Source organism: Calonectris borealis, chromosome 11, assembly GCF_964195595.1.
Source record: "Calonectris borealis chromosome 11, bCalBor7.hap1.2, whole genome shotgun sequence".
In the NCBI taxonomy this organism is placed as follows: domain Eukaryota; kingdom Metazoa; phylum Chordata; class Aves; order Procellariiformes; family Procellariidae; genus Calonectris; species Calonectris borealis.
The window spans coordinates 2,802,596-2,825,255 of NC_134322.1; the positions used below are offsets into that span (position 1 = coordinate 2,802,596).

The following is a 22,660-nucleotide window of genomic DNA, read 5'->3' on the forward strand; positions in this document are numbered from 1 at the left end:
GAACTATAGTGGAAGACAGCCAACAGCTGTAGGAAATACTTAAGAACCCAATTTATGGACAACATGGGAAAGTATGTTTTTTGAATGATAGTTAAAAGAACTCACCACGCTGTCTTTAGTCTGGAAGATGAGATTTATCATGTATAAAATCTTTTAAAAACGCATACATGTTCATAATCAGATAAAAATAATTCTTATTTAAAATAGACATTTAGTTTCTTATTAAAAGGACTCGAATATTTAAATAGACTGCTTTTTGAAAAAACCACAACTTATCACACAAAGTGAATAGGAGCAGAACATCAACAAGCAGATGTTGCTAGGTTATAGTTCAAGTTCTAATGTCAGCTGAAACATCTAATAGTGCCAAATCCCTAATCTCCTCCAGCAGCTGGTATAAGCTTGCTCCCTTGGTCTGGCAGTACTCCTGATAGTCTTCATCAATTACTTCAACTCTTGCTTTTTCTTGGGCACGCTGGGCTGCTTCTGCTGACTCACTGACGACTTTTACTAAGTCAGATTTCACCACATGAAAATTCTTCCGGGAAACCTCTGTGTCTGAAGTCTGGTATGGTGCGTTCCTGATTATTTCAAGCTTGATCGTGTCGGCATGGCAGCGGGAAGCCTGCACAAGTATTTTCACCTTAAAAGCAATACAAAAATTACTTTATTTCTGATGGTGCTATTTCCTTTTACTTCCTTCACATTAAATACTCACTGTAATATGATCGAAAAGGCTTAATGTAACTGATTCTCCAGTAGTTGTCGTGGAAGTAATTTTACTCTGAAAGCGATGAAGTGATCCAGGCTTCCACTCACAGCTCCTATCACCTTGACAAGAGATGACTAAGCCTTCTTTGTTTTTCATATATGCAGCACCTTTGATTCCGTATCTACAAAAAAGCAGATGAGCAGACAGAAGCTGTTCTAACAATTTTCACCCTTATCAGCTCTTTTAACTTTGAAACCAACAGAAGGCTAGCTAGGATTATATAAAAGCAACATAAAGGGGCAAATGCTGGAGCCTGATAATCCTGCTTCAGGGACACTGATGTGCATTGTCAAAGAAACCCCTACATTATACAAAACCAGCATGAAGACAGTGACTGAGGCGTTTCAAAAGCAGCGACGCAAAAGTAAAATACAGTCAGTGATCCTTCACCTTAGGTGTTGGGTGGAGCCTGGAATGGCCCAATAATGAAAGAAGAGCAGCATTACAGGTTATTCCAGACAGCACGGTGAGGAAACAGTTCTCCGTTAAAAAAAAAGTCACTTAAAGACCAGCAGCGTATTTGCACTGGGTTCTCTGGAAGGAGCCTTTCTTGGTTGGATAGGTTCTGGCTCTTCGGCCACACATCCAAGCCAAGCCATCTGGAATGCTGGAGATGACAGGCCTACGTCGAGCTGGTTTACATCCAAGCTCAGTCTGTGTCCAGGATCAAGCAGCCCCTGGCTGTATTCGTGGAAGTCCAGGGTATTCATGTAATGGTTTGTTTTACTTAACAGCCCTGTAGAATGTTTTTTGGGTTTTGTTTCTTTTTTTTCCAAAGGAGAGTTCTTATGCCTACATTTCTTGTACCTGTTAGTTAGCCAGGTAGACAGTGTTGCTACCAGTAATGCACAAACATGAAGATCATTAACTAATCCAAAATGTCCAGAGCCAATAAGGGAGAGGAAAGGTTGAAGAGCTGGCCCAATCTTACGAGAGACGCTGCTCTGCAGTTCTATGGTGACTAGTTCCTTCTTACATCATTCACTAGTCAATTTATAACATAAGCAGAACACATTTAGTGTACTTTAAAATACAGATTTAAAAGCTCAGAAACTAAAATGTAATGTTAGCTTCATGCAAAGAGTTGCTTTCTACTTGGATAAATCAAGAGGCAGAGCTGAGATGCAGGCACTTACAAGAGCCCAACTGCTATAAACAGCATTGTGTAAAAATTTCTTTTGTGCTTCCCTGCTGCCTATGAGGAGTAGCTGTGCAAAAGGTGCTCCTCGCCTGCATAAATTACAGTAGTGAAGGAAAAGAGCGCTGAGGAACGCATGGCTTTGTGATTTGGAAATTTAAAACTGCCCTTTCTTTAAGTACTAACCACTTTCTATGGTTAAAAAAAAAAGGCAAAAAATATTCCAGTCATTGTTCTGCCCTAGCAGCTGCTTGGGCAAAAAATGGCCTTTTAATGTTCTGAAATAAATACATACTGTGCAGCATAGTCTTACCATTTCCTCATAGGAACTCCTTTTCAGAGTCAATGCACAGAAAAGCATTGCTTATGATTTACAAGAAAAATCGAAAATGCAGTCATCGCCCAACACTGGGCCACGCTATAAAGGCTTCCTTTCTTAAGGACCAGAGGTGACCTCCCGGCATTCTAGTAACACTTATGCCTTACTTTTAAGCTTACTTTTAAGCTCACTTATGCCTTACTGTTAAGTTGATTTTAACTAATCAACTCACCTTGGTACAAAAACAAGCACACCATTTGTTCGAATTGAGTAAATAACACCATCTGCTATGCAGCGCTCGTCTGTTTCTGGGGTTTTGTCTTTGAAGTACATGCACTGGAAGAGTTCAGTAGATTGTTTCTGAGCACGCTGGGCTGCCTGCAAGCACCCCCCATAAAAAGAGAAGACAAAAGAACCTAAGTAAATATTTCAATGAGCTTGTTTGGCTTTGATTTTCATAGTTTCTTTTTCCCCATTATCTGTCCCCTAGAAAAATCACATCTAAAAGGAAATCCTGCATGTAGTACAGGTGAAATATGAAGTCACTTTTAATACCACTCTCAGAAGAAAACTGGTATTTAAGTAAAAAAAACCTGAAAGCATTATAAATAAAAATGAAGTGATACTATGTCGTAGTAGCCAAAAGCTGCAGTCAGGACTGCTATCCCATTCCACTGGGCAGCATACAAATGTACAGAGACACGCACAATGACCATCTTACCCGGTTTCTGTTATTAATATGTCTGCACAATTCCTGAAGATCTTTATTACTGAATACATAATCAACATCTCCTTTAGTTTCCTTCAGAGTCGCTGCCATCAAGAGTCTGTGGACAACAATATCGGCGTATCTTCTAATTGGAGAAGTGAAATGAGTGTACTTATCTAAGGCAAGTCCTACAAATAAAAAAAGGAAGCAGCGTTAAGCAATCAAAGCAATCAACTGCCCCCCCCCCCCAACAGTTCAGAAATAACAACAGGAATAGCATAAAAAATAAAGCGACAAGATACCATAATGATGAAACTCTTCCTCAGGACAAGAGCCAGTTGAGAAGTACAATGCATTAGACATTGCGTGAGTGGCCATAGATCGCAACAGTTTATTTACGATCGGATCCAATGGATCATTTGCTTTATCCAGGGACTCAGCCAATGCTTTGTTAGACCTGTCAAAAAAGTGTTAATTCTGAAGAAAATTATGCTATCCCTGATCATAATAGCCTATAGTTAAAAAGAGGATTCAAAAGCACGTAAAAATTTATTAATCATTATTAATATAAAAATATGAACGACAAGCAGAATGATATTAAAACTTCCAACACAGTTTAGTAACAGCTCTGCTCTAGAAAAATGTTTAGAAAAAAACCCCAGTTTTCACCAACAGGCCTGTCTTCTGCAACCTGAAGAACCAAGAAGGACTGGAGCAAAACCCACTTCTACGCAGTACAGAAAAGATGGTGACCTGGTCAAAAACCTGTTCTGTACAGGAGAGCACAAATAGGACAAGGTGACATCCAAATAAAAGGAGGCACTACTGATGCCTTTCACACTCTGTGGTGTCCAGAAATGACGCCTCCCAATGTGATGAAGCTCACAGCCTTCTCATAGTATCTTGACAAAGTAATTCTGAATTATTTTGAGTCATTTAAAATTACTATATTGCCCAGAATTAACTTGATTTAAACAAGTACTCTCTTAAACTACTATTACAGGAAATATGATGCAAACAAGGCTATTAAGGAGCTTAACTACATACTGACTGAACAAATTCTTTTTGGGTATGTCTAAAATTATTCAGATACTGCCATTTTCAGTCCAGCCAGCAGCATGCAGGCAGCCTCTCTTGTTTAGAACATCATCTCCTGCTTACAGAAAGGTTATGGTAAATTTTTTTTAAGAATTGCTATACAGTGTCTATTAACATTGATACTAAGAACTGTAATGCTTTGTGATGATAACGTAGCCAAACAGTTAATTGCTTAACTTTAATTAAAGTGCTTAAGATAAGTAATAAAAGATACCGTGTGTCTATTGAGAAACCTTTGGCACTGGCACATTCTCGAAGTTCAGTAAAAAATTCCTGTCGTGGTGGAGGGTGTTGACGCAACAAAGCTTGATGAGGAAAATTTTCTGAAATCTTTTTTGCCACCCAGTGGTTGGCAAGAATCATACATTCCGCTACAGTCTCATGCACCTCCAGCGGCTGCTTGGGGATGAGATCATGGATATTATTTTTATCATCCAGTTGCACTCGGATTTCTACCCCTTCTAGTTCCAGAGCACCACAGCTGTCCCGCTTAGCTCTAACATGTCGTGCTACATCTGCGAGTTTTGATATTGCCCAAACCAGTTCATCCAGCTTCTTCTGTCTAGTTCTTTCATCCAAGTTTTTCAGTTCCAGGATATCGCCAACAACACTTGCGTCTCCATCTAATAATCCCTGTGCTGCTTCGTAAACTAGCTTGTACGCAGATCGAATGATGGTTTTGTTGTAGCAGACTCGCAGCATTTCGTATGATTCTTTTTCCAGTTCCCACAAGACACTTACAGCATACCTTAAAGATAAGATCACAATTCTATAAATAGTTCTAGTTGACTTAAACTATCATTTCAAGCACATCCAACTGTTACAAATTTACAGGTTTCATTCTGCTTTTTTTACTGGAAACATCTTTTTCTTCATGAAACAAATCCGTGCTCAGCAATGCCACTAATTAATGCACTTGCCTTTCAGTCTCGTGTATCACAACTTAATAAATGAGGACGAACTATGTCGGCACCTGTTGAGGCAAAGTACCCCTAAGATATAAGGCCACATCTATTTTAAAGCACAGCTACACTGCAATAGTTATTTTTATTCATTTTTATTTTATTAGTCAGATGCATCCACAATGAACATATCTACACCCTGCATATCCTCATGCCAGCCAGCCAACTAACCCTGTAAATTGTAATAAAATGGGGTTACAGCATGTTTGAGGAATAGGACAATAGTAAAAAACGTGACCATTCACATGGGTGCATGCACTCCAGACTGAAACCCATGTGAAAAAAGTAGTGAAGAACAAAGGTGCCTACACCTTTAGGTTGCTGTTTAAATACAAAGCAAATTGCTAAGGGTATGGGTAAACATTATTGGAGGACGAGATAGTCATTGTGTAATACTGTATTTCAGCTTTTCGTGACTCCCTACTACTTCACTTACAAATAGTAACAAATAATTCAAAGAGCAACTGCATAAGCAGTTACTACACAAAATCTTACCTATCAACTCCACTAAGCAGAGAGCATATGTCGGCACTCAAGACAGAGGGCAGCATGTCGTAACGACGATCCGCTAAATAGTAAGTTGTTGCCCTGAGGAATAAAATACATTTACTATTCTTCTCACAAGGACTCACTGGTGTGTATCTCCCAAGCAGTTTGCGGTATAAGCATTAGCTTCAGCAAAACAAGACATTCTTATTCTTAAGAACACACACATGTGCAATACTGAAGTCAAATTATTTAAATAACTATTTGTATAATACAAGCCTACTTTTGCCTTCCTCAGTGTCTTCAACTGCCATTAAGGCCAGAGCTAGGGCTGTACAAAATACGCTCAGCGAAGAACAACTCATTTAATGGCTATACCAAACATCTCCGCTGGCTATACAGTTTATATTTCTTTGCATCTACAAAGAATACATATCATAAAGTGATTCAGCAGTTTAAGTTCAAAACAGTGGCAATAAAAGAAAAAAAAGAATGGAATATTTGGCATATTGAAACACAAGATGGAATATTAAAACATAAGCCTGCCAAATACCTCTAGAATTAAATTCATGTAAGACTTAATTCCATTTTGTGGGTGTTCTATGTTCTGTGTGAAGATTCATCCCCCTTGGAATGCAAACAAGTGGTTTGTAAAGACTTCAAATCACAAATGTTAAAGTAGACTATAAAGCAAACACTAGTGATTAGGGAAAGATAAACTTAAATCATATCTTTGTGGAAAAGAGCAATTTCATAGTAAAAGGGTGAAGCAGTAGGTCAGAAAGCAGTTTCTTCCCCAGCAGGCCCATTTTATCCAAATAAAAGCAGAATACCATTAGTTTACATATCAGTTTTAATAAGCTGTTTCCATGACACAAAAGAAGAAAGAAGAAGAAAGTATAATTCCTTCCTTCCAGTGTTTCTCAATGTTTCCTTAGGGTAGCATCACAGACTTCTAAGCTCCATAAATTATCTGATTTTTAGAAAATAATTTACCTTGCTCTGGCCTCAACATCAGTGTAAGAATTTGCTGTCACAAAATGGGTTACATCTGCAATGTGGACACCTAACTCTAGATTCCCATTAGGCAGAGTTCTAACGGAGAGTGCGTCATCCACATCCTCACAGCCTTTTGGGTCAATGCTGAATATCAAGTGTGTATCTCTCAAGTCGAGACGGTTTTTTTCCTCCTCTGGATTCACTTTCCATGGATTCTTTGAAGAACTCATGGGCATTTCACTCATCTGTACAAAAACATTATGGATGAACATACCATTATGCCTTTTCTACAAAAAGCAGCCAACAAATGAGATTTAATTAGCTTTTCCTTTTCTACTCTGTTAATTGTTTTGTGTACGTTTTCATCCTAGACAAATTCTTCTTTCCTTGCATTTTCCAAGTCAGTCTATTACATTTACTTCACAGAAAGTATGAAACAGAATTGAAAAGAATGCTAAGCATATTATTAATAACTGATATTATGGTGGTGATATTGCAGCTCTGGAAACATCATCACTGTATATTGTTTTTTTACATTCTTTTTCTTTCAATTAGTTGTAGGTATAAATCAAAATACTTATCTATGAGAGCTGGTTCCTCTCCTGGTTGAAGGCAAAAGGATTTAAGACAATGATTTCAGTAGGTCCGGGCCTTTAGGATCAGTACCATAAACACATATTAAAGACAGTAATATCTTAAAAGTCTACCTCAAATTAGAATTAAGAGTTTGTAATCTTCTCCTCACAGCAAACATAATGTCTTAAAATCACTCTTGACTTGAAAATTTGTGGTATCTATAGAACCACTGATCCAAAAGTAATTCCAGAAAAATAACCTGTAAGTAATTTTCAGCTTTCAAAAACCTGTTGGCAATTAAGACATTCAGCTGTAAGACATCCCCCTCTTTGAGAAACACGACCCTGGAAATCAACAAGAAAATAATGTATCTAATCACAAAGACTAACCTGGATTTCTGAGAAAGGGGCAACACAGATGCTGTTCTCCACCAGAATAGCTGCAATTTCCCCCTCAAGATCTCCAATTCTTCCTAGAACTCTCACGAAGTGTCCATTTGGATACACAGAAGTTGATTCCCAAGAATCAATACGCACGACAACTCTATACTCCTGCAGCAAGACAATTCTGTTAGAACAGCAATCTGCTCCCGACAAGCAATCAATATAAACAGTCCTTCAGGGGCAAACAATGCTATCCAAAGAGACTGACAACTCTAAAAACTTTATAGAAAGGAAAAAGAAACCTATAATAAGAAGCATACAAACAAATACTGAGAATTACATTTCTTTCCTGAGCAAAGACCCACTTGGGGTCATTATATGGAGAATCTCTGTCTTAAAGTATAACAAATAAAAGCAAACCCAAGATGTACATGAATACTCTTATATCAGAAAAGACACAACTGGAATTTACTTCTTGGCTGTGAAGAAGTACTTAACGTTACAAGGTAAAAGCAGCTAGGAATGAACAAAACCATGTTTCTCCTTTCTACAGCAATGGCAGGTAATCATCATAATTCATTATCAATTTGTTGAAAAGCTCTCGTTACTACTTTCATCAAAGTTATATATAGTCATAGATCCAATAAAGCCACAAGAGCTATTACAATTTATACTCCTAATATGACCTTTAATTTATCAGAAAAAAACAAAGCAAGTAGTATATAAATGATCAGGGTACCTGGACTGTGGCCCAAATTCAGAACTCAAATAAGCTTTATTACCTGAAGCTGATGTGGTTTTGACAGGAATTGAACACATTCCTTCAAGGCAGAAATTGAACTACTCTCGCAGACTTAACTTTATTTTAATAGTTTTACCCATGTTTTTGCCAAAGAAAACATCATTAGAGCATATAACACCCACACAATTTTGTAGGAACACAGAGTAGAGAAACACTTCTGTCAGATTACCTGTAATGCTTCAGCTTGCTGGGTACTGATCCGGATTTTGGGAATTCGGTAGTCCCAAGGTGTAACAAGGATTTTCTGAGCATTTCTGCTCTGGGACTGGCTCTCTTCTTTAGAGGGGAAAGTGACCACATAATCCCTCCAGTTCTTTTGAATGATTCCAACAACTTTACCTTTTAATAAGGAACATTGTTGGCTGTACATTAAAGAGTTAAACAGTAACATGAAAGCAAATATGTGGGAGGTATAGAAGATTCATTGCTTTGTAATATAAACTAATGTGTCCACAAATCTGTATTCCAATTGCTGACAACATATGGTATGCAGACAACAATACAAGTTTGTTATAAATTATTATTGGCACAGCCGGATTTTAATGAGCTTTTATTTATGTGGAGGCTACCTCATTGTATAGATTTCAATTGATACAGTACATAAATTATTCAGAGAGAGTCCCACTACTACTGAAATGTGGCCAATTCTAGTAAAAAATAGAGAAAATTTTTAATAGCAAAGATCAAAATCAAACAGCATTTTCTAGCAGGAAGAGAATTAACCTCCTAAAACTTTTAATTCTGACCTCAGCAAACTTTTAAGATGTAACTATACCTGGCAGAGTAATATTTTCGAATAAGACTCTAAGTTCCCATGGTATACAGGCATGTCACATTGTAATGGGAGCTGGATACTTCTTCACCTAACAAGTATTTTTTTCATGTTGAACATTATTTGTCATCAAGGAATTAAAAGGACACGGTTATCTTTCTATAAAATCAACAGTGACAGTGGAGGACTTGAGTGCACACTCTGGTAAATTGGTCTGTATTAGAATGGCAGTTCGTCTCTTGTAGAGCTGTGAAGAGTGACAGCATGCGTTTGGGTAGCAAAGTATTCCAAACTCAACATTTTAAGATGGTAACTACAATAATTCAGCTATTTCTGGGAATGAAATAAAAGGAAAAAAAAAAGGGGCGTTTTGTATATAAAAGAATCTTGTGGCCTTCTTGTTGGAGTATATTAGAATGCTTTAATTTCGGATAATCACTTCAAATTTACTATGGTGCAAAAAATGTGACAATCACAGAAATCAAGGGAAGGGATATATAATGAGGAGTACAACACAGCTTAGACCAAGGAAGTGAGATAATCTTAACAAAACATTGTATCACGCTATCTACTTTACCTGTGGGCATAGGGTCACCAGTGGTGTCTGCAGGTGCTTTATCCTCAGTCTCATTTTCACAAAGGGCAACAGTCCTTCCTTTCCATTCATGCAAAGGTAGTAACTCAACAGCTACCACATCACCATGGATTGCACGATTTCGAGCTCTGGCCCCATAAATAAGGATGTCACTTTGAAGTTCTAAATTTAAAATAAAAAGAAATAGAACTATAAACTGCTAAAAAATTAAAATCCCTGCACTCTTGGCAGCATTTTGTGAAAACGACATTTGCAGTATGATTTCTTCCAAAAAGAACTACTGGCAAGTAATTAATATTGCAAAAAAATGAAAACCTTTTCCTCTTTTTTTTTAAAAGGAGATATTAAGCAATTCTGTAAGTGAACTCTTGGATAAAAAGCAGCACAGGCTAGGATGAGTTCATTGTTCTTAGGCAGCAGCTTTAAAAACACACAACGCAGTTAAATTGTGGAAACCACTGCCACAGGATCTTGCGCAGGGTCCAGAATAAAACAAGTTTTTAAAAAACTATTAGTATATTGAACGCTGGTTTGACTGCAGGGTCTGTCACTGGAACATTTGAAAGTACTTATTAGTGAAAGCTGGGACAATACATCTGCGCAAGGATAATGGGCTGTTCCTTCAAAGGTATTTATTACTAACTCATACCAGAAAGACAATACTGGTGTTCCAATCTGATCCAAAATGCATTTTTCCTACTACATTCACAATGATCAGCTTCCTTATCCTGCCAACATCTATGCAAACGCTTATTTCAGTCAAATGAGTGGTCATCTGAAGTTAGACCAAAGCACAGAGATAACAATTTGCATCAGTGTTCAACTTCAGAAAAGGTCTAGGGAAACATCTTAGTAGGACAAGAGTCCAAAACCTGGCCAAAGGTACTAAGAAAGAGGAAGGAGGATTTAAAGGGTATTGCTTTCTCACAAGGCCCACCCTCTGGGTTAATCCTCAGCCTCCTTTCTGGCCCATGAAAATAACCTAAGCATTGGAATATCTTAGCTTTCATCTTGTTTAATAACTGAGCAGCTACACACACAGAGCTACATGGCTTCATGTAAAAAGCGCAGACAGTGTCAAAAAGGCATTGAGTAAATCCTCTCATTGCCTTTTCACCTGTTTCTTTGCTGCCAAATCCCTGAAGTCGAACAAAAGCTTCCAGTTGTGCTCTATGCTTGTTGACATTCAGTGTACCCTAAAAGAAAATAACAAACTGATAAACAGAATGAAATAGTCGCACCTCTAAATAGCCAACTTTAAAGAATAGAATTTTGGGGTTTACAATTATTTTTACATAAATCAGTAGTTTTTACTGATATGTAGGTTATTTTGAACACAACTGTTCTCTCTATAGGGGGAGAATGTACAACACAGAACTTTACATACTCACTTCTGGAAAAGAATGGTAAGTTCTTTTAAATGCTCAATTTAATTTAAGATGGTAAAGGTCCTTTTATTCAAAGCAGAGGCAGTGTAAGATTACTTGTGCTGCCTGCCTTAATACGGAATCTGGAGTTATTCCTACAAGAAAGAAAAACCTCAGTCTTTCTGTTCATATTCTATTCTCACGTCACTGCTGAAATTGTCAAGAAAGAAACAAATTACTACCTCTAATTCTTTGAATTATTTTTAAGAGAAGGACACTTGTCCACCAACAATCAATATTAAGGCCTTGAACAGCCATAAAACCGTAAATTAATTTCACTAACTGAGATCTCTTTGTGCAAATGAAGTAAGAAACGCTGCCCTTGTGCAGCATTATTTATATTTAAAAATGAGATCTAGCTGCTTCATATCACACGTAATTTCTCAATTTACAGGTATATCACATATCATCCTGAAGAAAAATCCATAGCAAATTTAAGATTCTCAGTAACAAATTCTCATTTTAACTTCTCCAAGAGAAAAAAACTCCAGAAGTTCACAAGATGAAGTAGGGGAAATATTTTGAGAATCCTAATCCTTTCCAACCTCTTACTCTTGCTTTTTTGTTTTCTTTTCCTCTTCCCACTATAGCAACATTTCTTCATATTATTAGTCTAATAGAGCAACTAAAGGGACCAAGCACAAGACTGCATTGTTCTGTGTATGCTCTCTATATTACAAATTACCTGCATGTATCTTCCAGATTTGATCCCAGCCTCCAGTATTTCCACAGGTAAGTGCTCAGGATATTCTTTTCCGTTGTTTTCTTGGCTTTCACTCTCCCGTTCACGCCGAGCTTGAAGTATAGAGTCAAAGAGTTCATGCGCAGCCTTTAAGTCAGGCCAAAAGTTATCCAAGTAATTCTGTATGCACATATATAAACAAATATGAAAGTATTTAGAGGTCTCTGTTCTTTTAATTATGCATTTGGAAAGCCTATAATGGACAAGAGCTGTCTCATACGCTATACTCAATAGCGCTTCCAAGTGGTAATGATGTGTCTGCTCTAAACGCCACAGATTTGTTCCAGATTCAACCTAACTCATTTGCTAAATACAGCAAAGGAGGCATGACTGTTAAGATAGCATCCTAGACTAGAGATTCACAAACTTTTACTACCAATTTACTCCATCCAGGCTACATACTTCTTGTAAAGTGCCACAGCAGAAAAATCAAATTGGCAACCCACTATTATTTTTACACTTTTCATATGATTTTGTACACTACATTTGGGCCACTTCCCAGTGCCTCGTGGCAATTAAAAAAAAACAAGCATCATAATTTTTATATAGCTTTAAGGTAAATCTGTTTGGTCCTGTTTTGACTCAACATCCTTTCACAGCTAAACATAAACCTGCCATCCCTCATAAACATATCCCACTGAATACAAGCGGTATCACAGATCAGCAACTAAATGAAGAATGAATTATCTTCTCATGCATCACTGTATCCTAAGTAGTCAAGGCTAAAGTAAACTGGCAGAATACTACTGATGGATATTTCGGCTACAGCTGTTTGTGGACTCCTTGCACTACAGATTTAGACAGTTGGCCAAGGTAACTGATCATCGTTCATCAATGCCAAATTCTTTAAAAAAAAGGAAAACAATGAAAAGGGCTCATGAGAAAGATGACCTTTATCTTTAGAGCTGCTGTTTTTCTTTTCAGTTCTCTGGTTTGCTCACTGCCACCATTTTTATGACATTCCTGTGACTGACATCTTTGCTTTCTTTGATAAATGAAGACATGAGTTTTCAGAGTTTTCTTAAACGTAAACTCTGAAATGATTTGCGCTATACATTGGGCTTTAATGTACTTGCTTCATCATTTTGATGCAGCATAAAGGAAACCTTCTCCTATTTTTCTGGCATGTTACCTTGAAGGAAATCACAAATACTCCTTCTGTTTCATTTCCATACTGCCTGATAGCATCTTCATCTTCTGTTACCATAACAACTGGCATCTGACCCAAGCAGTGATTATAATACCAGACTGCTGCATTGTAAATACTCCTAGAAAAGCAAAGTTTGAAATAAGATTTCTGGCATATCTCATTTGCTACTTGCAAGACATTTGCAGGCTTTGTATAAATGAGATTTTGGTTTAACACACATACTTTTGAGATATATACACCAAGCTACATAAACCTTCTATCTGCAAAAATTTTTATGTGCCATACATAAGCACCAAGAGAACAGAGGAAAATAAAACGTTTCCTCCCCAATACATGCACTTGTGCCCTAGCTGCAACATAACATATTGTTCCTCTGAGTGAAAGTTTGCAAAAAGCAAGTTGGAACTGCCAGGACTCCAATGCTATGGTGTTTGCAGGTTATCAAACAGTCCAATAAGGCGTGTTTATTATGCTAAAGTATTCTTTAAAACGGCTGTGTAACTTTAAAATGATCCAGCTTTTTTTTAGCATTATTGCATTTAATTAAGTACATTTTTGTCTATTTTCCTAAGACAACAACGTTGACACTTTCTTAATCACAGAAGGACAACCTAGACTTTCAGTTATTGTGAACTGTTCCAGAGCTAAGCAGAGCAAGAGTATGAACTCTTATGTACCCAATGCACGCTAATATTCCTAAATAAAACGTCACAATGTTGCCCAGTGTAGTACTAGATAAGTTAAAACAAACCTGGTCTGCCATTTCTCCATGGATTCTCCCTTCTCTCTTGGCAAGTAAGAATGCTGGTGGAATTCATTAGCAAACACAGTACAGTCATGACGGGCATCCTTTACTAGATTTCGTAACTTGTTGTACTGTCTGGAATACGAAAAAGATAAATATAGTCTTGTGCTTTCTTTTGATAATGCTATTTTAACTCCAGATGAAAATACAGCTGAAAAACTCAAGAAGTACTGTCATGCAGTGATTAAATCACACCATTGATGATAAAACCTAAAACATAATCTGAAGCAAGCTTTTCTAATTTCCATTATGAATGCTTCTGATTTTTAAACATATTTGTTTTCCAGTGAGCCCCACAAAACATCATAAGCGTTCAGGAACTTATTGTGTCACTTCTGGGACAAGAGCTATTCCTTCAAAGGCATTTGTACTTTAGAAATATAGGAAGACCTTGATAGCAAACTGCACTCTTATATGCTATGGCAATACATAGGTTAATGTCTGGTAAGGTAAGTACCATAGAATAGTATTAATTGCTCCCCAAAGACAAGCGCTCAGTCTTTAATACAGCAGACCAAAAACATGTCCATAATGGCACATGATCTATTGTTACTCCAAAGTCTCCTTAATTCCTGTCACAAGCCATCTGATTAGTTAATAGTGCTACAGGTTTAATATCGCTTCTAACAAGTGAAAACTATGACAGGCACCGACGTCCATGGATCACAAAGGATCACAGTTCTTTCCCTTCTGTAAAATTACATTAAGACACTTGAAAGACCTAAAAACAAATTAAGCACAGTATATTTGCTGACTTTGGGTTACTGTGCTTAAATATACATTTTAAAAAGTTACTATCTTTATTTCAATCTAAATTAAAAATAATTTATTATAGGATAAGTACCTGCGTCCTTTTTGATGTTGCACAGCTTGACATGCTGTTTGCATGAAAATAATACCTTTCAGCTCCGGAAACTCAAGAATCTCAAGGTAATCTTGAACAACCTTGCAGTCAGGGACAACATAATGTGTAACATCATCCGATAACAATTTGCCATCTAAAATATAATACAGAGTTTAAAGGTTTAAACTTTCAGTTGCAATACTGGTTTCTTAAAAATACTTTCAGATATCAGGAAATTAGAGTTGTGTAACCTCAAAGGTATACGTATCTCTTTTTCTGATGAACAAAATTGTGACTACTATGGTACAATTCTGTGGTACAATCTCTAAAATTTGTGACAGAACCCTTTCTCTTCCACTGATGCCAAAATTTAGTGCAAATTCTATCCAAATGACTGAAAAAGATCCACTTTCATTATGAAGAGGATGTAAATTAAAAAGCACAGGTAACAGTCCTTTTTTCTCTACTTCCATATGAAAAAAGAGACTGTACATCTGCCACAGAAAATCTTTTAATGGAATTTTCAAAGGGTGGTAGAATTAAGGGTACTTCTGTTACACTGCTTCCACAGATCTCTCTATTCAACACTATCCTTCTACAGCAGGCTCTTTTTCTACATTTTTACATAAAAGAATACAGATAAGGGTACATGTGGAGAAAAGCAATGCTACTGCAAAGAGATGGTGTCCTTGAATCTAAACTATTAACCATCATTGCTACTTTTCTCTAAAGAGACTCCATCCCTTAGGAATACGCCATCAAAATACCACAACCAACCCATCAGAGATGACATCTTAAAATGTACCTGAAAATTTATGAGTTTAATTGCTTTAGATATTTCAAAGATTACCCAATAAACTTTCGGGCGGGGGGATCTCAACTGTATTTTCTCTCAGTGCTTATTTATCTCTTATGATATTATAAACACTGAACTCCTGAACTTACCATAGTGCAGGTAAATTATATATAATAAAAGAATATAGAACTTGACAAGTCAGGTTATTTTCATGTATTTCTTAGAAGCTGACACAGGACAATCTGTCTATTAACTGTGATCACTAGAAGTGTGAATCCAGTAGGCACAATTCTGCATACAGTAACATGGCTACATCTCACATTGAAGGCATATAATGGATGATGGCAGAATGCATACAAGAAAGCGAATATTTATTAATAATTCAGAAGAGCATTAAAAGTGAAATGTCACTTGAAGATTTATGTAATCTGCCCATATTAAGCTATCCTTGCCTAACCTATACATCTAGATCAGAATAACTTCTAAGTAGGCACAGCATACCATTACAAGTATCTGTAGATGTGATTTATGCAGGCAGTCTCTCACAGTGCATGAAATAAGTTTGCTCAGCACACTGTGTAGAGTCAGGAATGAAAACAAATGTTCATCTCACCTCTGAGTTACCTAGAGTAATTACAAAGGGAGATATTCTGATACTCATCTACAGCACAATTTACATTTAAGTCTCGAAGAGGGGAAGTTAGGCATGGCAGAAGAAGTAAGACTTTTTTTCTGGTATGTGCCTGTAACTTATCCTTAAGGAATTCGTAACCAAATGCAATACATTAGGGAGCAGTAACTATCACTAGTCCTGACATCCTAGACAGCAGTAATATACTACACTGCCTTCTGCCCTCAATTGCAAAAGGGACCTAAATCAAAAGTGATAACACCTATATCAATTACAGTTCAGAAGAAGAAAAGAAGAGTTAAAATTCTCAACCTTTTCTTTTAAGTAAGCAAATAATTTTGTCAATTTAAATAGGTTAGATACTATGTTAGTTATTTGCCAGTCAGTTTCTTGCACCAAATAAATTGTGCTATTTAACAACAAAAAAAAACCCTGAAATATCAACCAAAGGTCACATGATGATCTATGATGCACATAATAGCACCACAGTATGTAAAAACAACAACAAATCTAGACATCATAGAGGCTGGCAGTCTTCCCATGTCTGAAATGACCAGATATAATACAGGCAATTACATTTAATTATTTAACAGAAACCACTGCTGATGCAGAATTACAATCGCTTCAAGATAACAGCTTGGTCCCATTGTAAGAATACTTCACAGGTACGTATAGAATTTAATTCATGCTATAAACCACCACCCTGCAGAAATTAATGTATTTTAAAAGAATTTTTTTTTAAAAGGAAGTGTGAAACTTGCATTATCCCTTAGCCTTTTATCACTGTCTGTAAACTGTTCACAGTTAAATCCTGTAACAATCAACTTCTCAATTAATTGTTCTCTTTTCTTAACACCTCGTTTATTCCTGAACGATTTTGCTTTGAAGGAGTACTTTTGCTATATCCTTGATTTGGTACTGTTTGATTTTTCCACGACTTCATACGCTGTTGTTCAGCTCCGTCCATACTGGGCTGGGGACGGCAGAGGAGAGGTCTGGGACGAGCCTCCGGCGCCCGCCCGCCACAGCGGCCCCCACCTCCTCCCCGGCTCTCTCCCGTCGTTATTTCACTTTTGTTCACCGCTTGCCCCGCTCCCTGCTGCCCTGCGCTGCTCTCCGCACCCGCACCAGGTCCCCCGGGTCCTGTCAGGCCTCCCCGCCCCGGCACGCCCGCCTGTCAAGGCCGTGTGGATCACCTCTGCCCAGGGATCACCCCCTGCACCCAGCTTTGGCCTACGTGCGCAGAGGCACAACGGCCCCCGGGAACAAGCTGCCCACCGCTCCAGCTCGGCCCCCGGGCGATCCCGGGTCCGGCAGTCCGGATCCCCCTTCCTCTTCTCCCAGGAGCCCCGACCCCCAGCCTCCCGCCGTCAGCCCCCTCACCGCGAGGACAGGCGGCCCGGCACAGGGCGCTGCGGCACGGCACGTCGGGGCGGAGGTAGTGCTCCCGCACGACGCGCACCGAGCGGCCCTGCTGGCCCCGCAGCTGCAGCACTTTCTCCGTGCGGAGCATTGGGATGGCGGGAAGCTGCGGCCCCTCCGCCAGGCCCGCTGCTCCCAGTGCGCTTGCGCATGGCGGGGGGCGGTGCAAGCGTACGACGCAGGGCCTCAGTGGAGGGGCGGGAAAAGATCGGGCTGGAGGTGGTGGTGCTGCTTGGGCGAGTCCGGGCGGCCGCTGAGGGACGGCTCTGAGGGGCCGGCAGGGTCGAGCTGAGGGAACCTGGCCCGCAGCTGAGGGACAGGCGAAAACGAGCTGAGGAACCGGGGCCGCAGCTGAGGGGCGGCTCTGAGAGGCAGGCGGGAGCGAGCTGAGGGAACCGAGGCCGCAGCTGAGGGGCAGGCGGGAGCGAGCTGAGGGATCCGGGGCCGCAGCTGAGGGGCAGGCGGGAGCGAGCTGAGGGATCCGGGGCCGCAGCTGAGGGGCAGGCGGGAGCGAGCTGAGGGAACCGAGGCCGCAGCTGAGGGGCAGGCGGGAGCGAGCTGAGGGAACCGGGGCCGCAGCTGAGGGGCAGGCGGGAGCGAGCTGAGGGAACCGGGGCCGCAGCTGAGGGGCAGGCGGGAGCGAGCTGAGGGAACTGGGCGCGCAGCTGAGGGGCAGGCGGGAGCGAGCTGAGGGTACTGGGCGCGCAGCTGAGGGGCAGGCGGGAGCGAGCTGAGGGAACCGGGGCCGCAGCTGAGGGGCAGGCGGGAGCGAGCTGAGGGTACTGGGCGCGCAGCTGAGGGGCAGGCGGGAGCGAGCTGAGGGAACCGGGGCCGCAGCTGAGGGGCAGGCGGGAGCGAGCTGAGGGAACTGGGCGCGCAGCTGAGGGGCAGGCGGGAGCGAGCTGAGGGTACTGGGCGCGCAGCTGAGGGGCAGGCGGGAGCGAGCTGAGGGAACTGGGCGCGCAGCTGAGGGGAGGCGCTGAGGGAACCGGGGCCGCAGCTGAGGGGCGGCTTCCTATTACAAGGGCAGTGACACTGTTTGGTGTTGGAGGCACTGGAGGATTGAAAAGAGTCCAGGGAAGAACAAGAACAGAACAAGGCTGTCTTGCTGTGCCTAAGCTGTAGTCCTGCATAAATGCATGTGTGTGAACCTCCATGGTCTTTCATGGCATCTTCCAGGACAAATCCCAGGTCCGTTTCTCAGATCGTATGGTTTTGTGTAATCACCTGCCCGCACTCAGGGAGTTGAGGTGGGGAAGGGGGCTAGGGTGTGTGAGGAGTGCAGGCAAGCCCTAATGTCAGCTAATTTACAGTAGGTACCAGTATTGTTCTTCACATTTATGGAGGGGAAGATAAAGGAACTGAAAGATTAAGCCTTGCTCAAGATCAAACAGAAAAGCAGTGGAAGGTCATGAGCCCAATGCGTTGTTTCTGGATCTGAGTCAGTGCTCTGTAAATAAGGCTGTAATGCTGTTAGTATGGCATTTGAGAGATGGTTATTTTGACTATTAAAAAAGCATGAATACTTTCTCAATATTAATTAATTGCTTACATCATAACCCCACTTGAATATAAATACGTGGTGCAAATTATCTAGTATTTGTCCTTATGAGGAAAAAAGACTGGGAAAAAGCCAAGGCAGTATGTCACTATATGTTCCTGTTTATTCTACTTTCTTATTTTTCACATGTTTTATAAAATGTGTATCTCCAATGACTAATACTTCGAAGTAACCAATTGGTGCCAGTAAATGGAAGTACCATCTGTAAGAAACTGATTTGCAGAAGCCAAGTTCTCAAACATATGAGGAGGAGGAGGTGTTATAACTTAGTGAGAGACGACCGAAGTGTAGACTCGGTTTTCGTAGTCAAGATGATTTTAGACATATTATGTAAGCAGGATATGAGAGGAAAGGGGAAATGGAGACCAAAATGGTGGAGCTCTTGTTCAGTAGGAACAAAGACAAAATAACCAGTGGTGAGGAAAAGGGGGAGAAAAACACAACATTTGGGAGAAAAGACATTTAATTCAGTTTGAAATGTAGTGGATGCTGATTGCTGACACAGTGAAGAACACAGACCAGTGTGCTTACTCAGTGTCATTCAATGACTGCAGTAAAATGAAGGTTAATTAAATAAAAGGGACTGAGATCATTGCTCTTATTTGTTCACTGTTTCACAGAGAAAAATGTATGACCTTTGTGCTAAGTTCATGCATTGCTGATACTGTTGAGCAGCTGCATGCTTACTTTTAATATCCTAGTCAGTAAATTTTTAAAATTCTCAGTTTCCCCCCTCCCTTCCTTCCTCTCTTGTAGAGCAACCTCATATGAGTAAAAGTCAAAGGCTGAGTCACTAAAGCCGGAGACAACTGTTTACGCTTTATCTAACAACTGAGTTTGTCCCAATGGAATCAGAGACAAACTTTCATGCTCATCTGGTAATTGGCTTTATGCATAGCAAGAAGTTTGTGCAGGGAGAGCCAAAACAACAATAACAAGAGCATCTTTAATTATTTAAAAAAAAAAAACCTGCAAAAATGTTCTAAGTATCAGAAGATCTCATTAAATGCTGAAGAATGAAGGTGGAGTGCAGCGCAGCTGCAGAATGATGAGACATATATTTCTTCATGCAGTTTTCCTTCATTAAGTGCTTGAGAAATAAAACATGGTAGAATAGAAAGAAAGCAGTACAAATATTATTTTCATAGAATATTCCTTACTTCATACAGTGCTCCCTTGGATAACACCAGTGAGTGCTAAAGAAGCTTTTATTTTAAATGAGTGAGAGAATTACGTTTGTTCTTGCCTATGTTGGGAAGAGTGAGCCTCTCAGGAGGTCTCCCTGCTTGGAAAAACGTGCCAGGAGATGCAGTACAGAATTTCAGTGTAGTACCTTTTGATAGAAGTTGCTCAATAATTTGGCAAAGAAATGTTTCAGGTCATTGGAGAATACCAGCTTTTGGCTCAAGTTTCCCAAGCTTGACTCATCTGAAAAATGCCTGAAAACAGTATGACCTAAGAGACTCATTTTGAATGCAGAAGTGAAAGTTTATTTGTGTAGGTTATTAGGCATCTATATGTGGAAATGGAATGTGCTCAAGGCAAAAGCAGATATTCAAATATAGGCATGATACATTGTTGACCATTTAATGTTCACCTGATTACCAGTATTTGTCAGTTGGCACCACACAAATACATCTTTCGATACACCTCACTTCTGCCCTGGCAAAGCAACTACTGGGTTTTCTTCTTGCAAAGCGATTTCTTCCTTGCGTTTGTAAAGCCTGTTATTATACCCTCCTCCCTCCCTCCTGTTGTGAGGTGGGCTGCATAGCTAAATTGGGCTTCATCAGCCAAGTTTGTGTTTAAGATGGTGACAGAAAAATAAATAGAAATGTATATAGCAAATCATATTCTGGTCGGTTACTGTGCTTGTAAACAACTTTGCAATAGACAGTCTAAAGATGGGGTTATGTAAGCTCTGTCATCTAATACAGGCTGTCTGAAGAAGAAAAAGATGGAGTAACACAAACAAGAGACAGAGTATTAAAGTCTGGGATCCACACAGTCATGGAATCAATAGAAATTGTATCTTTCCATTTGAAAAAGGCTCTTTTTTTTTCTCCAAGAACTCCATCAGTGAGGTAGAGGATACAAGATTTGATTATCTTACAGCGTATCTTTGAAGTTGGTTCTTCCATTCTTAAAGCAATTTTGAAGCAACTGGCAGTTCAGCATCTGCTTCTAATTCATACAAAACTGAATAAATGCTGTTTTTTCTCTTGGAGATTCCTTCTCCTGGATTGCTGACTCAGTAAAAGCCAAATATTGTAAAAATGGTACCTACATCTAGAATGGTCTCAGGATTAATATGCTGTTCCTTGCACTCATAAAAAAGTATAATGCACGGTTCTTGCCCAGTTGCACTCTGGATGCCAATACTTAGTGTCTTTTAGAGATTTAGTCTCCTTCCTACTATGCAGCAAAGATAAGCAGCTGATAAGAGAAGCTGCCTATATTTTCTGAACGGAAGACCACGTAAAATCAAGATCAGTATCCGTGGCTCCGTTACATGTAGATGCATTTCTGAAGTAGAATTCTTTGCCTTCATCTGTGAGAAAGCATATAAAAACTCCCTGCATTTGTTAGCAGGAGTGACAAAATATGTGGTAATGTCACAGCTGAAGGTTTGGGAATTTTATTCCATTAGGTCAGAATGGTCAGCTTGTCAATAAAGCTCAGTTTAACTGATGTAGCACATGCTTTTATATTATTCTGTTTATCAGTAATATTCCCAGTTGGACATATCTTTCTACTTAAAGGAGCTGTACCAAGGTTAATTATTGTTGGAAGTAATTGACTTCTTTTCCAGTCTGAATTTGCTAACTTGGTTTATTGCTTTACGATGTATTTGTAAAACTGGAAAGCTTTCTCCCATCAAATTTCTTTTCCTCTTCTGCTTTTATGCTGTCATTTAATGACCTCTTTTCCTTTTTCTTTGATAACTTAAACAGGTCGAACTCTTCATTTTTTATGTTTTGCAACTCTTCAATATTTGTGTGTTTTATTTCTGAAGAGAATGCCATTGCTTAAAATCCTCATTGCGTTGTGTATACTAAAATTGTAAACTGCACCATGGTCTGAAACAGATACTATGTAAAATCTTCCTACTTCTTCTTCTGTATATGCATCTTAGAATTAGACTTTTTTTTTTCTCTTATTAGCATTGTGCTGAGGGCTCAGGTTCAGTTATTCATCTATCACTATTTTCAAATATTCTTAAGAGTCAGTACGTCCTGTATAGGATCCCTGCTATGTAAGCATGGCTAACATCCTTTGTTGCTTGAAGTTTAAACTTTAACTTAGTTTATATCTATATATGTTACTTGCTGGGACTCAGTCTATGAAGTGATCTAGGTCAGTGGTCTGTCCTCTGCCTGGTGTGCCAGTCATAAAAATATGCAAAAGAAATCTGGGTTGACGGTTGGACTTGATGATCTTAGAGGTCTTTTCCAACCTTAATGATTCTATGATTCTATGAAATCTCCACAATGACCCCAGTAGGAAATCTGAAAATAACATTTAATTATAATTAGTTAAACTTTCCTTAGTCAATTTAATATATGCCATGCTGATTTGCAGCTTTCAAAAAGGCTGTGTATATGCTGACAAACAGCTAGTTTTCCAAAAGCTTTAAATTCCTAGCAGAATTCTTATTATAGTGGCAATAT

At 39.4% G+C, this 22,660-nt stretch overlaps 1 protein-coding gene across 1 annotated transcript; it reads right to left on the reverse strand.

Annotated features, from left to right (window-relative positions):
* Nucleotides 1-105: 105 nt before the first annotated feature.
* On the reverse strand, nt 106-17,574 carry DIS3L (DIS3 like exosome 3'-5' exoribonuclease). The gene is made up of 17 exons (XM_075159735.1): nt 17,390-17,574; nt 14,580-14,733; nt 13,682-13,810; nt 12,913-13,048; nt 11,724-11,900; nt 10,729-10,807; nt 9,594-9,773; nt 8,414-8,583; nt 7,449-7,610; nt 6,481-6,728; nt 5,494-5,586; nt 4,251-4,784; nt 3,241-3,395; nt 2,951-3,126; nt 2,462-2,607; nt 719-893; nt 106-643 (listed from the first exon to the last, which is right to left on the reverse strand). Exons 1-17 carry the CDS (start codon nt 17,517-17,519, stop codon nt 332-334), a joined length of 3,156 nt encoding a protein of 1,051 aa, XP_075015836.1. The 5' UTR covers nt 17,520-17,574; the 3' UTR covers nt 106-331.
* Nucleotides 17,575-22,660: the final 5,086 nt, after the last annotated feature.

What these genes read in the sequence shown, in the direction of transcription:
- DIS3L (XM_075159735.1), bottom strand. Translation starts at nt 17,519, where the DNA reads ATGCTCCGCACGGAGAAAGTGCTGCAGCTGCGGGGCCAGCAGGGCCGC. An exon ending in ATGGAGAAATGGCAGACCAG is followed by an intron (nt 13,049 to 13,681) that starts GTTTGTTTTAAC and finishes TTGCTTTTCTAG; the next exon opens with GAGTATTTACAATGCAGCAG. An exon ending in TATTTGTGATTTCCTTCAAG is followed by an intron (nt 11,901 to 12,912) that starts GTAACATGCCAG and finishes ATGTGCATACAG; the next exon opens with AATTACTTGGATAACTTTTG.